The 16,546-nt window shown below is 49.9% G+C and overlaps 1 protein-coding gene across 3 annotated transcripts in view; it reads left to right on the forward strand.

Moving 5' to 3' along the window:
• The window catches only part of LOC119979603 (Golgi integral membrane protein 4-like), a 75,275-nt gene that overhangs the window by 25,417 nt on the left and 33,312 nt on the right, over positions 1–16,546 (forward strand). For all 3 annotated transcript variants that reach the window (XM_038822073.1, XM_038822074.1, XM_038822072.1), the window contains exons 3-6: positions 397–446; positions 6,413–6,466; positions 9,300–9,450; positions 10,998–11,080. In XM_038822073.1, coding sequence (XP_038678001.1) covers positions 397–446; positions 6,413–6,466; positions 9,300–9,450; positions 10,998–11,080 — 338 coding nt within the window. The remainder of the gene's footprint in view (positions 1–396; positions 447–6,412; positions 6,467–9,299; positions 9,451–10,997; positions 11,081–16,546) is intronic.

Raw genomic sequence — 16,546 nt, forward strand, 5'->3', positions numbered from 1 at the left:
GCGGGGGATTGGGCCTCGGTAGGGTGTTCTTTCGGATTGTCGGTGCAGATCGACGGGCCGAGTGGCCTCCCCTGCACTGTCGGGATTCTGTGAATTAGAAACGGCGATATATATCTTATACTTTACTATGTTAAAGGCGCCATATAAATGCAATGGGATTGTGGTGAAGGTGCCGGTAGGTGCAGTCTCGGGGTTTAGCAGGTTGGTGTCGAGCAACAGCTTCCTTTGAGTTCACCCTTCGATATTTCATCTCAAGCCCCTGTTCTGCTGGCTGGTGACTCAGTGGTGGTTGTCAGAACATTGATGACTGTTTACATAATATTCGGGACAGTAACGTGATCCTCCTGTCACAGGCTGAAGGTGAATTCATTCTCATTTTCTCTTCCCCCTCTGCAGATTTTCTAGTCTATAAATTGGAAGCTCAGGAGTCATTGAACAAAGAGAAGGTCAGTGGTGAATCTAGTCTAAAATTCTTCAACAGTGGAGTTTCTCATCTCAAAACTGCAGTCTTCAGTCCCCTCAGTCTCCTGTAATTTAAAGGCTTTTAAAATGCAATCCATGTCCTGCTTGACCTCATCTTCTCTCTCTTAGCCTATCTCTGATTAAAGGGCCGTAAGATGTAGGAGCAGAAGTAGGCCATTCGGCCCATCGAGGTTTGCTCCGCCATTCAATTAGATCATGGCTGATCTGATGTGATAATCCTCATCTCCACTTTCCCGTTTTATCCCCATAACCCTCGATTTCCCTACTGATTAAGAATCTGTCCATCTCAGCCTTGAACATCCTTCACGACCCAACCTCTACAGCTCTCCTACGGTAAAGAATCCCACAGATTCACTACCCTATGATTGAAGAAATTCCTCCTTATCCCTGTCTTAAATGGGTGACCCTTTACTCTGAAGACCTCTGGTCCTCTGCTCTCCCACGAGGAAACATCCTCTCCGCATCTACCCTGTCAAGCCCCCTGAGGATCCTATATGTCTCAATAAGGTCTCCTCTCGTTTTTCTAAACTCCAATGAGTACAGGCGCAACCGACTCAACCTCTCCTCATTAGAAAGTCTCTCCATACCCGGGATCAGCCTAGTGAACATTCTCTGGACTCCCTCCAATGCCAGTATATGTTTCCTTAGGTAAGGAGACCAAAGCTGTTCACAGCTGTACCGTCCTTCATTGTGCCCTTACTGGATACCTGACACTGAAGGGACATTGATGCACTGTGACATCAGACTCACAGTAAAAAGCCCACTGGGAGATTTAGTGAGTTCTGTTTATAAAATAGAAGTTTGATGGACAGTGCTCCTGTACTGTCCTGACATTCAGACAGTGAGAATGTTGTTTTTTTTTTAAGCTAGCGTGTGGGCCTGGTGCATGCTGCCATTTACACTTTGAGTTTTCATTATTGTGCATCGAACGTTTGGTTGAAACCAGCATTTTGCCCCTACCAAACGTTTGTTCGACTTGCTCGGTTTATGCAGCATTTTTCTCCCTGCCAGATACTTACTGTTCAGTTTATGCTGCATTTTACCCTTTGCCAGATGTTTGTTTGGTTTATGCTGCATTTTACCATCTGCCAGATGTTTGTTTGGTTTATGCGGCATTTTACCCTCTGCCAGATGTTTGTTGTTTGGTTTATGCGGCATTTTGCCCTCTGCCAGATGTTTGTTGTTCGGTTTATGCAGCATTTTGCCCCCTACCAGATGTTTGATGTTTGGTTTATGTGGCATTTTGCCCTCTGCCAGATGTTTGATGTTTGGTTTATGTGGCATTTTGCACCCTGCCAGATGTTTGTTCGGTTTATGCGGCATTTTGCCCCCTACCAGATGTTTGATGTTTGGTTTATGCAGCATTTTGCCTTCTGCCAGATGTTTGTTGTTTGGTTTATGTGGCATTTTGCCCTCTGCCAGATGTTTGTTGTTTGGTTTATGCGGCATTTTGCCCTCTGCCAGATGTTTGTTGTTTGGTTTATGTGGCATTTTGCCCTCTGCCAGATGTTTGTTTGGTTTATGTGGCATTTTGTCCCCTACCAGATGTTTGTTTGGTTTATGTGGCATTTTGCCCCCTACCAGATGTTTGTTGTTTGGTTTATGTGGCATTTTGCCCCTACCAGATGTTTGTTTGGTTTATGTGGCATTTTGCCCCCTACCAGATGTTTGTTGTTTGGTTTATGTGGCATTTTGCCCTCTGCCAGATATTTGTTGTTCGGTTTATGCGGCATTTTGCCCCTCCCGCCAGATGTTTGTTGTTTGTTTTATGCAGCATTTTATCCTCTGCCAGATGTTTGTTTTTCGGTTTATGCGGCATTTTGCCCTCTGCCAGATGTTTGTTGTTTGTTTTATGCAGCATTTTGCCTCCTGCCAGATGTTTGGGTGATGGGCATTTTGCCCATTGTGAGATGTATGTTGTTCATTCCCAACTCCCACCTCAATGATTCCGTATAAAACATCAGGAGGTTGAAAATGGTAAGGACAAAGAGGTGCCTGTGGCGTATATTTAATCCAGCCAAACTGGAGTAAGAACCTGTGGCATCGCTGTGGCTCCTCCTGGTTTAACCTTGTTGATTTTTATCAGTGTTTCCCGTTGACTGGATGCCAGTCCTCCTGGATTGTGGATGGGTGTTGAGTGATGGTTGGGGGCCGTGAGCACATTTTGCGAGATTGCAGCTCTGCACGGTGGTGCAAGAAACAGCTGCATCCCCTTGACTCTTCAACCAGTCCCGAACTTTTCAACCTCTCTGTTTTGGCCAAGAGTTTGTTGACTGGATCTTTGTCTCTTGCTGAAGTGGATTCCATATTTTGGGAGGCCGCACGCAGTGTCTGAGCTGTTAGTTCCGAGCAATAATAAAAAAAACAATGTGCACTTGGCCACTGTTCAATAGAGGTCCCCACAGCAGAAATAAATTCTGGTCTTTGGCGGGAATTTCCTGAGGATTCTAACGGATGATCTTATCATAGAGTTTACAGTGCAGAAGGGGGGGGCAGCACGGTGGCCTAGTGGTTAGCACAACCGCCTCACGGCGCTGAGATTCCAGGTTCAATCCCGGCTCTGGGTCACTGTCCGTGTGGAGTTTGCACATTCTCCCCGTGTCTGTGTGGGTTTCGCCCCCACAACCCAAAAATGTGCAGAGTAGGTGGATTGGCCACGCTAAATTGCCCCTTAATTGGAAAAAATAATTGGGTAATCTAAATTTATTTTTTAAAAAATACAGTGCAGAAGGAGGCCATTCGGCCCATCGAGTCTGCACCGGCTCCTGGAAAGAGCACCCTACCCAAGGTCAACACCTCCACCCTATTCCCATAACCCAGTATACCCATCCAATACTAAGGGCAATTTTGGACACTAAGGTCAATTTATCATGTCCAATCCACCTAACCTGCACATCTTTGGACTGTGGGAGGAAACCGGAGCACCCAGAGGAAACCCACGCACACACGGGGAGGATGCGCAAACTCCGCACAGACAGTGACCCAAGCCGGAATCGAACCTGGGACCCTGGAGCTGTGAAGCAATTGTGCTATCCACAATGCTACCGTGCTGCCAATATTGCGGTTGGTTGAAAGGTTAACCAATTCCATAAGGGATTGATGCTGAGCTCAGTAACTGCCAGTCCCAGAGTCAAGATCATTGATCCTGGAACACAGAAACGGCCTCTTATGAGGTGAAGATTCTAATTCTGCATGATTTTCCTGAGCTGGGCTGAATTGTCTTAATTGCTCCTGTTTTATTCTGGTACAGATAAAGCATTTCCATCTTAACCTTTCCCATAACCTAAAATATTGAACCAACAGCCAGTACCCTGAAACCACTCTAATCTGAGTGGTTAGGGTTAGGGTTTTTTTTCTCCTTTTTTTTTCTCTTTCTCTCTCTCTCTCTTCACACATCCTTTTACGAGTCCTAACATCACAGGGCTTCACCCCATGTGCTGCGCCTTTGGCTCTTTGCAATTGGCTCTTGAGGTATTTTTAGCCAAACATGATTGGGAAGACTGGAGCGTGTGGAGATGGGATTTGACTCTCGGAGTGGACTGTGGAGTGGGGTTGGTTCCAGAGTTGCAGTTAAGGTGAAGTTGGAATTGAGCGGCAGGGTGGCTCAATGCTTAGCACTGCTGCTTCCAGGTCCCAGGGTTCGATCCCAGCCCCGGGTCCATGTGGAGTTTGCACATTCTCCCCGTGTCTGCGTGGGTCTCACCCCCCACAACCCAAAAGATGTGCGGGGTAGGTGGATTGGCCCCTTAATTGAAAAAAAATTATTGGGAACTCTAAAATTAAAAAGAAAAGATGGGGTTGGAAGAGGGGAGGGGAACTGCTGTTTGGGGATTCCAAGTGGGGCAAGGGCTTCAACGATAAGGGTCGATCTTGACATCTATCGCTGCTCGGTGTGTTTTGAGTGAGTGATGTCTGGCCACGGTGTGGAGTGGGGAGTCTTTTAATATATTCACTTCATGTTGAAACATTAAGAAGTGTCTATTTTGACCAGTGGAGTAAAAACATATTCAGGCCTGAGTGTTGACAAGTGTTCTGATTGTGTGTAGAGAGTGACACAGACTGTACTATAATCTGTCTGTGCAGTGTGCAGAGTGGGGCAGTATTGAAAATTCAGATATATTTACTCAGTGTTTCATGCGTCTCTGGAAAGCATCCCAATGACTGCATAATTCTGGTCTCTTTATCTGAGGAAGGATATCATTGCCATAGAGGGAGTGCAACAAAGTCTCACCAGACTTGTTTACGGGGTGGCGGGACTGTCCTCCTGAAGAGAGATTGGGGTAACTGGGCCGGTATTTTCTAGAGTTTCAAAAATTGAGACGCGTGCAGGATTCTCCGTTCGGCGACGCCAAAATCGCGTTCGGCAATTGGCTGGAGAATCCACGTTTTCCGCTGAAATCGGGGGCGGCACCGCTTTCGCCCCCTCCAAAGCTGCCTGAGACCCAACCCCTGATGCTCCTCCCTCGACCGGCAGAGTTACTGACAGCGTGGATCTCTTATGGTATTACCTGTCGGGAACTCGGTGTGGCCGCTGCGTACTCCAGGGGGCGCCGATCCGCGGGCAGCGGGGACTTTGGCAGGGACTGGGGTCACTGTTGGGGGGGCGGTCCCGGGCTCGCGAGCCGGCCAAAGGGGAGGCACTGTTTTGCAGGCCGGGTCCGCGCGCAGCGGCGCCATGTTGCACCCGTGCGCATGTGCGGCCACGGACCCGGCAGTTCTCTGGGCTGTATCGGCAGCTAGAGCCTGGCGCTCTACGCTGCCTTCCTGCTAGCCCCCAGCCAAAAGGAGGATCGGTGGTTGTTTTGCACCGGATTGTTCGGTCGTAAAAGTTCACCGTTCCCACACTGGCGACAGGACATCGCCGGAGAATCCAGCCTGTGATCTCATTGAAACCTACAAAATACTCAGAGGGTTAGACAGCGTGGATGCAGGGAAGAGTCTATACCAGGGAACACAATTGCAAAATAAGGAGGAAGCCACACGGGACCGAGATGAGGAGAATGTTTTCTTTACTCTGTTGTGAATCTTTGAAATTCTGAGAGCTGTGGAACTTCAGTCATTGAGTTTGTTTAAAGTAGCGATCAACCGATTTCTAAATACCAGTGATACAAAGGAATACGGGGATATTGTGGGAAAAAAACGACATTGAAGTGGATGAGCAGCCATGATCATATTGAATAGAGGGAGCAGGTGCAGTGGGCAAAACTCCCTACTCCTGCTCCTATGTTCCCATGTATCTATATGCACGGAGGGATGGTGAAATACAACAATCATAGCTGTGTGGGTGAATATTTTGCACATAGCAAGATCCCACCAATAGCAATGAAATGTAGCTGGTTTACCTGTGTTGGTTGAGGGATGAATGTTGGCCAGGACACCAGCAGAATTTCTGAGTGCTATACCTAACCAGATGGATGGAGCTACTTCAACATCTTATCTTCTGTGGACTAAAAAGATTACTTCATGAGGGCAATTGCCATGGACTTAGGCTTGTACTCACTTGAGGATAGAAAATTGATCTAATGCAGTGCTTTTCAAACTTTCTTTCCTGGGGCCCACTTCCAGCCTCAAACCACATGAAATTAAATTAAATGAAAATCGCTAATTGTCACAAGTAGGCTTCAAATGAAGTTACTGTGAAAAGCCCCTAGTCGCCACATTCCGGCGCCTGTTCGGGGAGACTGGTACGGGAATTGAACCGTGCTGCTGGCCTGCCTTGGTCTGCTTTCAAAGCCAGCGATTTAGCCCTGTGCTAAACCAGCTCCTTAAACATGCCACATGTACGAGCTACAATGCAGGGTGGAGTTACACGCCAGGACTACTCCATGTGACATTTGATTCTAAGTGAGGTGCATTGTGTGGTGTGCAGTGCAGATCTAGATAATACATCGGCAGCATGTGGCTAAACTCTTGTTCAATTCCCTTGCAGCAAGATGCCATGAACCGATACGGTGCCCTAAGTTCCCAGCATAAGATACTGAAGGTGAGTGGTACCTCTGTCGCTGCAACATCAACAAACCTGCATCGCGTGAGGGACAAACTCTGTTGGACTATTTGTATAATATCCTGCACGGGGCCTCCAGGTGGGATTGCTTGTCTTCCCGTGCTCCTTGCGGAGAACGAGCTCCCCCGCTAGGAGCGGGATATCTTAACTACCTAGATATATGAGGTTGGCCAGTAAGGCATCCACCAGTCAAGTACCAAGTCGGGCATACTGGGGGGTGTAAATACACTGTTTCTAAATAAAACTGTTCTTACTTTACTCAGTTTGGATCCCCGCCTCCTTATTAAAATTCCATTGAGTCAATAAGACCCGAGTCTTTTCATTGGGGTGGGACAGTGCAGTGCTTCTTTGGATAGTTTAGTAAAAGAAATTGGGATGGGCTTTGCCACAGCTAATTGCCAACGCGTGGTGTGGTGTTGAGGGAGAGAGTCTCTTGTGGCGTACAGGCGATCATGCCTGGGGCCTGATTCTTCACCAAGTATTTGCCATTTTACGATTCAGACTGCTGTAGTTAGCTCTGTTGCTTCACAGCGCCAGGGTCTCAGGTTCGATTCCCGGCTTGGGTCACTGTCTGTGCGGATTCTGCACGTTCTCCCTGTGTCTGCGTGGGTTTCCTCCGGTTTCCTCCCACAAGTCCTGAAAGACGTGTTGTTAGGTAATTTGGACATTCTGAATTCTCCCTCTGTGTACCCGAACAGGCGCCGGAATGTGGCAGCTAGGAGCTTTTCACAGTAACTTCATTGCAGTGTTAATGTAAGCCTACTTGTGACAATAAAGATTATTTAAAAAAATAAGCTTATTTATTCCACGTTACCTGATTTCAGCGTCAACTGAAGCAGGGACAATTCTGAGGAATAAATCGGCGATAATTTAAGAGCGACAAATCAAAACAGATTCCTGCTTCTCTCACAAAGTCCCTCATTCTGTATTTCCAATGACGGAATCTCGCTCATCTTGCTCTGGATTTTCCGCTCATCATTTTTCCTGTTGGTTTTCTGCTCTCTTGGAGCACAGTCCCACCTCACCACAATCTCATCCCATTCCTTTTTCCTGTTTGCCCCTCACAACCCCAGAACTCTACCTCTCTCTCTCTCTCTCTTTCGCTCTCTCTATCTTTCTCACTCTCCCTTTCTCTCTCTCTCTCTCTCTCTGTCTCTGTCTCTCTCTCTCTCTTTTGCTCTCTCTATCTTTCTCACTCTCCCTTTCTCTCTCTCTCTCTCTTTCTGTCTCTCTCTGTCTCCCACTCTATCTTTCTCTCTCTCTCTCTCTCTCTCTTTCGCTCTCTCTATCTTTCTCACTCTCCCTCTCTCTGTCTCTCTCTCTGTCTCTCTCTCTCTCTGTCTCTCACTCTATCTTTCTCTCTCTCTCTCTCTTTCGCTCTCTATCTTTCTCACTCTCTTGTTCTCTCTCTCTCTTTCTGTCTCTCACTCTCTCTTTCTCTTTCTCTCTCTCTTTCTTTCTTTCTCACTCTCCCTTTCTCTCTCTCTGTCTCTGTCTCTCTCTGTCGCTCTCTATCTTTCTCACTCTCTCTTTCTCTCTCTCTCTCTTTCTGTCTCTCTCTCACTCTCTCTTTCTCTTTCTCTCTCTCTTTCTTTCTTTCTCACTCACCCTTTCTCTCTCTCTCTCTCTCCCCTTACTCACACTCTCCTCAACTTGACAGTGAGTTCTGGCCTGCTCAGGAATTGCAGCCCAACCTGACCCTACTCTCTCAAACCCCCAGAAGTACCCAGTGCCCAGCAAGGGTCACCGAGATATTGCTCAGGATTATTAGCTGTTTATTGGGTGGGATTCTCTAATCCCGCGGCAGAGTGTCCGCGCAGTAGTAAATGCCGTTGTGTTTTACGACGGTGCGAACGGGCCGACCCGACGACTAATTCTGGCCCCTACAGGGGGCCAACACGGCAGTGGAGCGGTTCGCGGTGCTCCAGCTGCTGATCCCGGCGTGAACTGGGCGCCGAGGGATCCGTGCGTGCGCAGTGGCTTTCTTCAAAGCGCCAGCCCCAACGCAACATGGCGCACGACCAGAGAGGCATTGCTGCCTCAGAGCGCCAGGGACCCGCATTGCTGCCTCACAGCGCCAGGGACCCGCATTGCTGCCTCACAGCGCCAGGGACCCGCATTGCTGCCTCACAGCGCCAGGGACCCGCATTGCTGCCTCACAGCGCCAGGGACCCGCATTGCTGCCTCAGAGCGCCAGGGACCCGCATTGCTGCCTCACAGCGCCAGGGACCCGCATTGCTGCCTCACAGCCCCAGGGACCCGCATTGCTGCCTCACAGCGCCAGGGACCCGCATTGCTGCCTCACAGCGCCAGGGACCCGCATTGCTGCCTCACAGCGCCAGGGACCCGCATTGCTGCCTCACAGCGCCAGGGACCCGCATTGCTGCCTCACAGCGCCAGGGACCCGCATTGCTGCCTCACAGCGCCAGGGACCCGGGTTTAATTCCAGCCGTGGGTGACTGCGTGGAATTTTCACAATCTCCCCGTGTCTGCGTGGGTTTCCTCCGGGTGCTCCGGTTTCCTCCCACAGTCCAAAGATGGACAGGTTAGGTGGATTGGCCATGATAAAATTGCCCCTTTGAGTCCAAAGATGTGCAGGTTAGACGGGGGAGTGAACCGAGATAGGGTGCTCTTTCAGAGGGTTGATGCAGACTCGATGGGCTGAATGGCTCCTCTTGCACTGTTGGCATTCTACGCTGTGGTAAAGTTACTGTGTGTGATTGGGGGGGGGTTACTGGGTGAGATGCTGGTTTTGTGTTCCGGGCTGTGAAGGGTGAAATGTTTGTCCTGGCCTTGACTGTTGCTTTTACAGAATCAGCATGATGAAATAAAGAAGCAGCTAATGGACCTGCAGTTTCAGCACAACAACCTGCGCTTAGAGAACAGGAAGGCAGCAGAGACCCACAATCAACACTTCCTGCAACTTCATCAGCAAAAGGACCTGGAATTAGGCACCCTGCAAGGCATGTGGAAAGCATCTGATTCCTCACCATTTTCCTTAGTCTCAGGACTGGGCACTCAATATCTCTCTCTCTCTCTCTCTCTCTCTCTCTCTCTCTCTCTCACTCTCTCTTTCTCTCTCACTCTCTCTTTCTCTCTCTCAGAAATTCCAAGCCTCCTTTCGAAGACTTTAATCAGATTGTGGCCATTTCCTGCTTAGCACGGTTGTGTGGGCTATTGGAAATTGTGGGAACTGACCATGAGCCCTCCATGATACTTGGCACGACGTGAAGACAATGTTACTGCAATGTCTGGTAGAGCCATGGAAAGAATCTACCGTGGATAGTTAGGAGGCAGAGAAAAGCTCCGACAGGCGGATAAATTATCCATGAAGGCTCTGTGTGGGTTTTTAATTTTGATTTTGGAAGAAGTTAAGAAGGCACCCGGTAGCTCTGAGGAGTGGCCCTGCTGGATGGGACTTGATGGAGATGACTTGCTTCCTGTGCACAAACTGAACGATTTGCACAGTGCAAGAAAGGAGCGATTCTATCGAGTCAGTCCTGAGGATAGCTTTTGTCAGCTGCCTCATTTTTGTTCAGCTTGTTTGTGAAGGGGTGTAAAATCTAATTTGTTCTCACCTTCTCTCTTACTTTTGCTCTTTTTCTCTCCCTCTTTCTCCCACTTTCTCTCTCCCTCTTTTCTCCCTCTTCCACTCTCTTTCTGTCTTTATTTCTTGTTGCCTTTTCTCCCTCTTTTACTCTTTTCTCTCTCTCTCTTTCTCTTTTTCTCTCCCTTTCCCTTTCTCGTGCATTTTCTCTGTCTCTTATTCTGTCTCTCTCCCTTTCTTTTTCCATCTCTTTCTTTCTCTTTCCATCTCTTTCTTTCTCTTTCTCTCTTTCTTTTCTTTCCCTTTCTCTTCCTTTCTCTCTTTCTTTCACTTTCTCTTTTTTTCTGTCTCTTTTTCTGTCTCTCTTTCTTTCTGTGTCTCACTCTTTTTCGCCCTCTCTCTCTCACCGTCTCTCTCTCTCTCTCTATCTTTCTCTCTTTGCTTTCTTGGCACATTTTCTCTTTTATTTTCTCCTACTCTTCTTTTTCCCTCGCTCCCCTTCATTCTTTCTCTCTGCTTACTTGGCCTTTTTCTCTTCTTTTATTTTCACCCACTCTCTTTTTTTGCCTTTTACGCTCTTTTTTAAATAAAGCTAAGAGTACCCAATTATTTTTTTTCCCAATTAAGGGACAATTTAGCGTGGCCAATCCACCTACCCTGCAGATCTTTGGGTTGTGGGGGTGAAGCCCACGCAGACATGGGGAGAATGTGCAAACTCCACACGGACAGTGATCCAGAGCCGGGATCGAACACAGGTCCTCCACACCGGAGGGATCAGTGCTAGCCACTATGCCACTGTGCCACCCTTTACACTCTCTCTCTCTCTCTCAAACACATTCCATCACCCCACCCCTTGTAATTTCTGTCAACGGGCACTCAGGCCGTTCTCGCTCCCCTTGATTGTCTTTAGTTTCTTGCTGCCGGAAGTTAAATTGACAATATTTGGATTTCCTCTCCTTCCAGACACCATCAATAAGCTGAAACATGAGAGCAAGCAACTGCGGAGGGCTCATCAGGATATACACCAACAGCTCACTGAGGCGCAGGTAACGGGGGCCATGAATCGCGTGGCGTTAGTTCCTCCTTTAGAAGCCCCTTTCCCCAACTCTGAGGTGCCCCTTCTGACGAGCTCGTTTTCAAGACCCATTTGCGCAATCGCACAGCTTTGTGTCATTGCTGTTAGGTTCGGAGTCAGCGATGGGCAGCCCAGAATACTTGAGCCGTCGTTTCACTTTTTCACTGTATTTCTGCTCCTGGGTGCTTACTATCTGACCTTGCGGCCTGGGATGATCCTCAGATCTGCTGCCCCAGCTCCGACATTGATTCACCAGAAATCTGGCAAATGAGGAGTAGATGTGAAAAATTTCCCGGCCACCCTGTCAGACACTTCGGAATTCTCTTCCTCTGAAAGCGGTTGATTCAGTCTTTGAACATCTTTCACGGCAGAGGTAGATAAGACTCTTAATAGATCAAAGGGGCGGCGGGGGGGGGTGAGGCATGAATGTGAAGTTGAGGTTTAAATCAGATCAGCCATGATCCTATTGAATGGCAGGTCCGGGCTCGAGGGGCCGAGTGGCCTACTCCTGCCCCTAATTTGTATGCATGTTCAATGCATCCAGCGTCACCCTACCCTACCTGGAAATGCTCTTGCTGCATGAACCCCTGCCCGATTAATCACAATTACTAATTCTTGTGCAAAAGTTTGTCTCCTTTAATGTCCTCATTGGAATTGTTTGTGAGGATGAAGATCAGTAGCAATCTCATTATTGAGCCGTGTGAAATTCCCGGTAATGCAGAATAATATTAGCCCCAGAGTCAGATTCCATATCTTCAATGGCATCCTGCGTGGCAACTTGCCCAGTGCTCTTTCAAACTCTCACCCTCAAACATTAACCCACCGGGCCATTTCCTCCAAGAATTCAGTCACCTCGACCCCATCCAGGACAAAGCAGCCCGCTTGATTGCTCCCCCTTCCACAAACATTCAAACCCTCCACCGACAAACAGAAGCAGCCGTGTGCACCATCTACAAGATGCACTGCAGTAACTCACCAAAATTTCTCAATCAGCACCTTCCAAACCCACGGCCACTACCATCTAGAAGGACAAAAACAGCAGATACCTGGGAACCCCACCAGCTGGAGGTTCCCCTCCAAGTCACTCAGCAACCTGACTTGGTAATATATCGCCGTTCCTTCACTGTCACTGGGGCAAAATCCTGCAACCCCCTCCTTAACAGCACAGTGGGTGTACCTACACTTGAAGGACTGCAGCGGTTCAAGAAGGCAACTCACCACCACCTTCTGAAGGGCAATTAGGAGTGGGCAATAAATGCTGGCCTAACCAGCAATGCCCACATCCTGTAAATTAATTTTTTTTAAACCTCTGCTTTCTCGAGCTGTTACGATCCTAATGGATTTGTGTCAAATCCCAAGTGATCCACAGGTGTCCTTTTTTAAGGAAGGAAAGCTGCTGTTGATACCTGGTCCGCCCTACATATGACTCCAGCCCCAAACTGCTACCAAAGGGAAGCTGCAGAGTTTGGAAGACCCATCTCCAAATCTCAGGGCAACTGATGACGGCCAGTAAATTGTGGGGTTGCGGTTATGGTGTGAGGTTGGGTTGTGGGGTTGCGGTTATGGTGCAAGGTTGGGTTGCGGTTATGGTGTGAGGTTGCAAGGTTGGGTTGCGGTTATGGTGCAAGGTTGGGTTGCGGTTATGGTGAGAGGTTGCAAGGTTGGGTTGCGGTTATGGTGTGAGGTTGCGTTGTGGGGTTGCGGTTATGGTGAGAGGTTGGGTTGTGGGGTTGCGGTTATGGTGCAAGGTTGGGTTGCGGTTATGGTGTGAGGTTGCAAGGTTGGGTTGCGGTTATGGTGTGAGGTTGCGGTTATGGTGAGAGGTTGGGTTGTGGGGTTGCGGTTATGGTGCAAGGTTGGGTTGCGGTTATGGTGTGAGGTTGCGATGTGGGGTTGCGGTTATGGTGTGAGGTTGCGATGTGGGGTTGCGGTTATGGTGCAAGGTTGGGTTGCGGTTATGGTGTGAGGTTGCGATGTGGGGTTGCGGTTATGGTGTGAGGTTAGGTTGCGGTTATGGTGTGAGGTTGCAAGGTTGGCTTGCGGTTATGATGTGAGGTTGCGTTGTGGGGTTGCGGTTATGGTGAGAGGTTGGGTTGTGGGGTTGCGGTTATGGTGCAAGGTTGGGTTGCGGTTATGGTGAGATGTTGCAAGGTTGGGTTGCGGTTATGGTGCAAGGTTGGGTTGCGGTTATGGTGAGAGGTTGCAAGGTTGGGTTGCGGTTATGGTGAGAGGTTGGGTTGTGGGGTTGCGGTTATGGTGAGAGGTTGCAAGGTTGGCTTGCGGCTATGGTGTGAGGTTGCGATGTGGGGTTGCGGTTGTGGTCTGAGGTTGGGTTGTGGGGTTGCGGTTATGGTGTGAGGTTGCAAGGTTGGCTTGCGGCTATGGTGTGAGGTTGCGATGTGGGGTTGCGTTATGGTGAGAGGTTGCGATGTGGGGTTGCGTTATGGTGAGAGGTTGGGTTGCGGTTATGGTGTGAGGTTGCGATGTGGGGTTGCGGTTATGGTGAGAGGTTGGGTTGTGGGGTTGCAGTTATGGTGAGAGGTTGGGTTGCAGTTATGGTGTGAGGTTGCGATGTGGGGTTGCGGTTATGGTGTGATGTTGCGGTTATGGTACGAGGTTGGGTTGCGGTTATGGTGCGAGGTTGCGATGTGGGGTTGCGGTTATGGTGTGAGGTTGGGTTGTGGGGTTGCAGTTATGGTGAGAGGTTGGGTTGCGGTTATGGTGTGAGGTTGCGATGTGGGGTTGCGGTTATGGTGTGAGGTTGCGATGTGGGGTTGCGGTTATGGTGAGAGGTTGGGTTGTGGGGTTGCAGTTATGGTGCAAGGTTGGGTTGCGGTTATGGTGTGAGGTTGCAAGGTTGGGTTGCGGTTATGGTGCAAGGTTGGGTTGCGGTTATGGTGCGAGGTTGGGTTGTGGGGTTGCGCTTATGGTGTGAGGTTGCAAGGTTGGCTTGCGGCTATGGTGTGAGGTTGCGATGTGGGGTTGCGGTTATGGTGTGATGTTGCGGTTATGGTGCGAGGTTGGGTTGCGGTTATGGTGAGAGGTTGCGATGTGGGGTTGCGGTTATGGTGTGAGGTTGCGATGTGGGGTTGCGGTTGTGGTGAGAGGTTGGGTTGTGGGGTTGCGGTTATGGTGCGAGGTTGGGTTGTGGTTATGGTGCGAGGTTGCGATGTGGGGTTGCGGTTATGGTGTGAGGTTGCGATGTGGGTTGCGGTTATGGTGAGAGGTTGCGATGTGGGGTTGTGGTTATGGTGCGAGGTTGGGTTGCAGTTATGGTGAGAGGTTGCAATGTGGGGTTGCGGTTATGGTGCGAGGTTGGGTTGCGGTTATGGTGTGAGGTTGCGATGTGGGGTTGCGGTTATGGTGTGAGGTTAGGTTGCGGTTATGGTGTGAGGTTGCGTTGTGGGGTTGCGGTTATGGTGAGAGGTTGCAAGGTTGGCTTGCGGTTATGGAGTAAGGTTGCGTTGTGGGGTTGCGGTTATGGTGAGAGGTTGGGTTGTGGGGTTGCGGTTATGGTGCAAGGTTGGGCTGCGGTTATGGTGTGAGGTTGCAAGGTTGGGTTGCGGTTATGGTGCAAGGTTGGGTTGCGGTTATGGTGAGAGGTTGGGTTGTGGGGTTGCGGTTATGGTGAGAAGTTGCAAGGTTGGCTTGCGGCTATGGTGTGAGGTTGCGATGTGGGGTTGTGGTTATGGTGCGAGGTTGGGTTGCGGTTATGGTGTGAGGTTGCGATGTGGGGTTGCGGTTATGGTGAGAGGTTGGGTTGTGGGGTTGCGGTTATGGTGTGAGGTTGCAAGGTTGGCTTGCGGCTATGGTGTGAGGTTGCGATGTGGGGTTGCGGTTATGGTGTGAGGTTGCGATGTGGGGTTGCGTTATGGTGAGAGGTTGCGATGTGGGGTTGCGTTATGGTGAGAGGTTGCAAGGTTGGCTTGCGGTTATGGTGTGAGGTTGCGTTGTGGGGTTGCGGTTATGGTGAGAGGTTGGGTTGTGGGGTTGCAGTTATGGTGTGAGGTTGCGATGTAGGGTTGCGGTTATGGTGTGATGTTGCGGTTATGGTGCAAGGTTGGGTTGCGGTTATGGTGTGAGGTTGCAAGGTTGGGTTGCGGTTATGGTGCAAGGTTGGGTTGCGGTTATGGTGCGAGGTTGGGTTGTGGGGTTGCGGTTATGGTGTGAGGTTGCGATGTAGGGTTGCGGTTATGGTGTGATGTTGCGGTTATGGTGCGAGGTTGGGTTGTGGTTATGGTGCGAGGTTGCGATGTGGGGTTGCGGTTATGGTGCGAGGTTGCGATGTGGGGTTGTGGTTATGGTGAGAGGTTGGGTTGTGGGGTTGCGGTTATGGTGCGAGGTTGGGTTGTGGTTATGGTGAGAGGTTGCGATGTGGGGTTGCGGTTATGGTGTGAGGTTGCGATGTGGGGTTGCGGTTATGGTGTGAGGTTGCGATGTGGGGTTGCGGTTATGGTGAGAGGTTGCAAGGTTGGCTTGCGGCTATGGTGTGAGGTTGCGGTTATGGTGTGAGGTTGCGATGTGGGGTTGCGGTTATGGTGTGAGGTTGCAAGGTTGGCTTGCGGCTATGGTGTGAGGTTGCGATGTGGGGTTGCGGTTATGGTGCGAGGTTGGGTTGCGGTTCTGGTGAGAGGTTGGGTTGTGGGGTTGCGGTTATGGTGCGAGGTTGGGTTGCGGTTATGGTGATAGGTTGCAATGTGGGGTTGCGGTTATGGTTGAGGTTGGGTTGCGGTTATGGTGAGAGGTTGCGGTTATGGTGAGAGGTTGCGATGTGGGGTTGCGGTTATGGTGTGAGGTTGCGATGTGGGGTTGCGGTTATGGTGCAAGGTTGGGTTGCGGTTATGGTGTGAGGTTGCGATGTGGGTTTGCGGTTATGGTTAGAGGTTGCGTTGTGAGGTTGCGGTTATGGTGCAAGGTTGGGTTGCGGTTATGGTGTGAGGTTGCAAGGTTGGGTTGCGGTTATGGTGCAAGGTTGGGTTGCGGTTATGGTGCGAGGTTGGGTTATGGTGAGAGGTTGCAATGCTGGGTTGCGGTTATGGTGCGAGGTTGCGACGTGGGGTTGCGGTTATGGTGAGAGGTTGGGTTGTGGGGTTGCGGTTATGGCGAGAGGTTGGGTTGCGGTTATGGTGTGAGGTTGCGATGTGGGGTTGCGGTTATGGTGCGAGGTTGGGTTGCGGTTATGGTGTGAGGTTGGGTTGTGGGGTTGCGGTTATGGTGCGAGGTTGGGTTGCGGTTATGGTGTGAGGTTGCGGTTACGGTGTGAGGTTGGGTTGTGGGGTCGCGGTTATGGTGCGAGGTTGGGTTGCGGTTATGGTGTGGGGTTGCGGTTATGGTGCGAGGTTGGGTTGCGGTTATGGTGTGAGGTTGCGATTATGGTGCGAGGTTGGGTTGCGGTTATGGTGTGAGGTTGGGTTGGGGTTATGGTGCGAGGTTGGGT

The sequence above is a fragment of the Scyliorhinus canicula genome, chromosome 16 (genome assembly GCF_902713615.1).
Source record: "Scyliorhinus canicula chromosome 16, sScyCan1.1, whole genome shotgun sequence".
NCBI classification, from domain to species: Eukaryota; Metazoa; Chordata; class Chondrichthyes; order Carcharhiniformes; family Scyliorhinidae; genus Scyliorhinus; species Scyliorhinus canicula.